Here is a 5,933-nt window from a genome sequence, read left to right as displayed (position 1 = left end):
TTTTCCGAAACAGCATTACTATATCGTAACACTATCAATTTGTATATTTCTGTAAATGTTTCTTTCTTTTTAAAAAGGTTAAGTGATAAATCTTAATTATCAATTAAGCACTTTCAAGAGATACATATCTTATACCTTGTAAACGTTTTCTATCTACTTTAATTACTGACGTTTTGTAGATGACAGAAGCAAGATTAGACAAAGATGCAAACACGGGTATATTAGATTTTATCATATACTTATAAATGAAATATTGAGAAATATTGATAAAAATATGTATTTTCTTTAACCGTATTTTCAGTTTAAAAATGTATTATTAATTCATTTACAGTGTAATTGTTTTTTCACTGGTGTTGTGCCGGATTTCTTTCTTCTAAAGTTCGCCACATATACAAAATTTAAGGGGAAGTCTTTCAAATTGTCGTTAAATAATAAACAGAAAATTCAAGTTTTTTAAATAAAGGATTTATTTTCATCTTGTGGTATGATAACTATAATAATTCACTCATGGCTACCGTTACTCATGAAATATTTATTTTCGTACCACTCTATGAAAATAAATCCCCTTATTTATAGAAAACAAACTTGAATATCCTCTATATATAAGAAAAGAAATATTAATACTCTTGTAAAGTGAGTCTGAGATCAAATATTATTTTTAGTTTTATCATCATATTCCATTCACTTGTGAGTGTTATTTTTCTATCACAATCAGTTGATACTCAGTCAGTCTGTATGACAACATGTCGGTTATAACAACATACATTGCACACTGTCAACGTTATTCCACTCGATTTGTTGTTGCCTTTAGTTTTGTGTCATTGAACTTTCATTTTGCCAAGTTGCAATCTTAAAATATTTAACTCAATTTGATTTTGTGTAATTGTTTTGTAACATTAAATGTGCATATGATATTTTTAATACCCGCTAGCAATTATTATTATTATTATTATTATTATTATTATTATTATTATTATTATTATTATTCTTATTTTAGAACATAACTTATCAAACCTAACCATGTTTGATTGTGAAATTGAGGAAAGAAATATATCAAATATACGACTTAAGTTTAAAGGAGCAAGTTTAAAGTCAGGTAAAACTGTTAACATGTTTGGCATTTTCACGTCTGATAGATCAGTAAAACTAGATTTTGACATGTTTTTAACCTTAGTAGAACTAATCCAGCTGTACGCGAAAATATATGATATCCAATCACAATACAAGCCAAATAAACTTTCCATGGCCTATATAGCGCATTAGAAATAGGAGCTACTAAACAATTGTATTATTTGATTAAAATATAGTTCATACATTTACAGAAGTAGTAAATACGAGTTTACACATTGTCGGAACCCATGCATACTACATAAGATTTAATTTTTAACAACTATGATAAAAATAACCTCGGTAACAGTGGATAAAGTGAAAAAGACAATCACCGTCTGCTAACAGTTGTATAAAATATAAACTTGAAACAAACATTGTATTTCTCAATTCATCATACATAATTTTATTACTATTCCAGGTCAAAACTCAAACATATTCTGGAAGTCAGATTTAAGGGTCGGCAGCGATGTACAATATCTAGACGAAGAGAGAGCGATATCTATCAAGAAATCCGGTCATTACTTTATTAATGTACAGCTTACAATCAGAATGAATGTCGGAAGCTGTTCTGAAAATGTTGACAAACTTGTAAAACTTCAAGTTATTCGTGTCCCTGTGAAACAAAGAAGTGAGCTTATTATCGTTGAGAATGTTCATTCCGTGTGTCAAATACCTGATGAACAAAGTGAACAGTCAATCAACGTTGGTGCAGCATTTCAGCTGAAGGAAAATGACAAGTTTTATGTGGCCTTTTCACATCCGAATTTACTCTCAACAGGACATGAGAGGGATCATTTTAGTATTCATGCAATATGAAAGCAGTATTTTAAAATCTGTCAATAGCTGTCTGACCCTTAGGATATGTTTTTAAATTTGTCTTTTGGCATTTTCTAGTGGTATTGGGTGGTTCCAACATTCCTATTTGAATCATGTTGAATCACCCTTAGGATATGTTGCCTGTTTTTTAACTTTGTCTTTTAACGTTTTATCTGTGATATGCAGGCTTCATAACCTCTGACCCCTTTTCAAAATTCCATTAGTTTAGTTCCGCCCATTGTTTTCTCGTTTAGGGCACAAGCTTTTTATTACTTGGGGACCATACGCCGCTTTTCATGGAATGGAACTACTGTGTGACATTGAAGGTTCTATGATAACCGCTGTATGAACACATCTGTGAATGTTTCCAAATTCAAAATGTCACCATATTCGTGTTTAAATGTTGAATTCTGCTTAAGCCGGTGCTAGTGGACGTGGACGATAACTTACACTTTTCAGTACCATCCATGAACAGGCTCAATGAAATCGAGCCGGCAACATTTTCAATTTTGCCTTGTTTGGCTTTCTTAAGAGATTCTGTTTTTCTCAATATTATTTTGTTGATTTAGCATAAATATATTCAAGTTCTTTGTAGTACTCTGATTATAGTCTTTTTATATTTCTTTGTAGAACTTTGTTATTTATATCATCCATTGAAGAAAATGTTAATATTCTTTCATGGTAAACTTTTCCTTGAATCATTATCTATTATAAGAATGGTTGTGTAAGCAATTGATAAACCTAACGCATTTCTGGCATACTGTTATTTCCAGTCAGATAAGTTGTTACATACAGCCGCGCCTGTATGTAGATGTTATCTCCCTATGGGATTCAGAAGTTCATTAAACAAGGCATCTCACGGATTCAACTGCTTTTTTTTAATTACTTAGGTACTTTCGCGTATAAATAAAACCTTAGAGCTCTTCTAAATTCACTGAGACATTTTTGATGTATGTCATTTTATTATCCCATGTTAACAAAATATAGTATATTTTAATATTTAAAGGAAGTAGCCTTGTGGATAAGGTGTCTGTCTCTCAGCCTAGGAACCGAAAGTATGAGTTCTGTTCTGGTCCTGACTCTGATAACTCAGCAGAATCAAAATTAATAAAATATCAATCGATCCAGAAGAATAAGTTTACATTCAAATAAGGGAAGGCGTGGCGTCCGAGACCAAGTGGTCAAGGTTGTTAACATCAAATCGCCTGCTCCTCACCGCTATGGACCTGAACCCAGCAGAAACTTTGTATTCTTTCATATGAGGAAGATATCCCGCCACAATACGGAACGTCGGTGGTTATACTTTTTCGCTAAAAAAAAGCACGGAGGGGCATTTTAGGTCATCCTTCACAAGCAAAGCTGGAAAGTTGCCATCTGGCGTTTACAGTGTTGGTGTTACGTAATTCCCAACAAAACCCCGAATATTCCAACTCTATATATCATCAATAATAAATGCATATCATTCATTTGGTATCTATATGATAATCCTTGTCAATTTAATTGCTAGGCATATGATCCTATATAAAAGAAAATGATTACAAAGCTGAAATAACATGACCTTTATTAATATATCATATAAATAAACAATGTTTACAGTAAAAAGTATAAAAAAGCGGGTGACTTTGTTCTTTGATGAATTGAACAGACGAAGTTTCGGGAATTTTATGAGATAACGTTTTAGGGTAAATTTTACATTTTTTTTTTTGTAAATTAGCCAAATAAGCTGCCAAACACAGAACAAATATGAAAAAAAAAATATTTGGATTTTGAGAGCAGTGATATGTCTAATGCCTTATAACTGTTTTAAGCATTTAAGCATGAAAAGTATGTCATTGACAACGTGTAACCAATTCACACACCTGTTCTTTACGGAATGCCGTTAGGGATTCGTACTATCGACTATCGCGTTTCAGATTAACACATTCATAGGCGATGGCCCTAACGGCATTCCGGAATGCCGTTAGGGCCATCGCCTATCAATGTGTTGATCTGAAACGCGATAGTCGATAGTACGATGGTGAAAACGCGAAATCACGAAACTACGATGGTGAAAACGCGAAAGTACGATGACGAAAACGCGATAGTACGATGATGAAAACGCGACAGTACGATACTACGATGATGAAAACGCAATAAACTATCGTGTTTTCACCATCGTACTGTCGCGTTTTCATCATCATAGTTTCGTGATTTCGCGTTTTCATCATCGTACTGTCAAGTATCGCGTTTCAGATCAAACCATTGATAGGCGATGGCCCTAACGGCATTCCGGAATGCCGTTAGGGCCATCGCCTATGAATGTGTTAATCTGAAACGCGATAGTCGATAGTACGATGATGAAAACGCGAAATCACGAAACTACGATGGTGAAAACACGATAGTACGATGATGAAAACGCGATAGTACGATAATGAAAACGCGATAGTACGATGATGAAAACACGACAGTACGATGGTGAAAACGCGATAGTACGATGATGAAAACACGACAGTACGATGATGAAAACGCGATAGTACGATGGTGAAAACGCGATAGTACGATGATGAAAACACGACAGTACGATGATGAAAACGCGATATCACGAAACTACGATGGTGAAAACGCGACAGTACGATGGTGAAAACACGATACTTTATCGCGTTTTCATCATCGTAGTATCGTACTGTCGCGTTTTCATCATCGTACTTTCGCGTTTTCATCATCGTACTTTCGCGTTTTCACCATCGTAGTTTCGTGATTTCGTGTTTTCATCATCGTACTATCGACTATCGCGTTTCAGATCAACACATTCATAGGCAATGGCCCTAACGGCATTCCGTAGTTCTTACGGCGGTGATCTAGGAACTTTAATGTTTTGATAACGTGTCATTCCATGAAGACTGGCGTATACTCTTAGCGAGATCAAATTTAAACAAACTATAAGTTTACACCACCATAGAGTATTTAACTAAAAATGAAGTAGAAATGCTTGCACCACGTATAGCAAATTTTCGAATTCAAAATTCTACAAACAATTATTATATTTTCTTCACGGATAGGAAATTTGATTATATGTTCGTTTAAACCTTTTAACTTATCAGCGCTGGTGCAATAAATTGGGAACCCAACAGAGACTCAGAACGGTAATGTGTATGCTTGATGGATGACAAAACAGAATACTACAAGAAAAAATCTTTTCTATAGATTAAATCTATTTTAATATATTTTAAACACCTCAACATACAAAAAGACTAATAAGGCAAATGTAGTAAAGATCAAAACGAAGTTAGACAATAAGACAAAAATGAGAATATTGTATGCACTTGTTACAAATCCACCAAGAAACATACAAGATAGTATTAACATTACTACATTTACACTTACGTTTTATATAAAAAGAAAAATGAAGAGTATATTCGTAACCAAACCAAAAATTAATATATTTCTTGTTTATCGTGGATTGATTAAACCGAATTGATCTATAACTACAATAAATAATCACATTGATAGTATTTAGTATCTGAAATACAATTAACCATGAAAAATTATAAATGTATATATGTGTTGTATTGTATATCCTGGCCATGTGCCCGTATGGAATTTGAATAACAAACTTATCATGATGAGATATTTCAAATATTCATTTAGCAGATAAAAAATTCTTTAGAACAATATATTCATCATATTCAATATCTTGTAATATAAATCCGTGATCATACTAAATCATTATGAATTTTATCAGCTATTTTTTCTCAATATTTTATATAAGACAATCCAAGTGATATATATGTATTGCTTTTATCAAATATTTGAAATACGTCTGGAAATTGTGTCCATTATAGACCAAGCCACTTTAATACTATTAATTTCTTACAAATTGTGTTTCTATTATACATGTATGTGTTTTTAACTCCACGAAAATAAATTTTTAACTTATATCAATACTCTTCATTTCAAAAACTGAAAATTGGATTGAATGGCATCAATTAATAAGTATAAACATAGTATATTCTGTTTGTCTGTTTGAA

At 32.6% G+C, this 5,933-nt stretch overlaps 1 protein-coding gene across 1 annotated transcript; it reads left to right on the top strand.

Moving 5' to 3' along the window:
* Positions 1 to 736: 736 nt before the first annotated feature.
* Positions 737 to 2,551, top strand: LOC132756168 (uncharacterized). Its single transcript, XM_060747165.1, has 2 exons — positions 737 to 1,096; positions 1,529 to 2,551. The coding sequence occupies exons 1-2, from the start codon at positions 1,021 to 1,023 to the stop codon at positions 1,924 to 1,926; spliced, it is 474 nt and encodes a 157-aa protein (XP_060603148.1). The 5' UTR covers positions 737 to 1,020; the 3' UTR covers positions 1,927 to 2,551.
* Positions 2,552 to 5,933: the final 3,382 nt, after the last annotated feature.

This window comes from Ruditapes philippinarum, unplaced genomic scaffold (genome assembly GCF_026571515.1).
Source record: "Ruditapes philippinarum isolate M1 unplaced genomic scaffold, ASM2657151v2 ctg452_1_1_1_1, whole genome shotgun sequence".
Lineage (NCBI taxonomy): Eukaryota > Metazoa > Mollusca > Bivalvia > Venerida > Veneridae > Ruditapes > Ruditapes philippinarum.
Note: the sequence above shows the minus strand (reverse complement) of the source record. Positions and strands in the feature narration are given on the sequence as shown.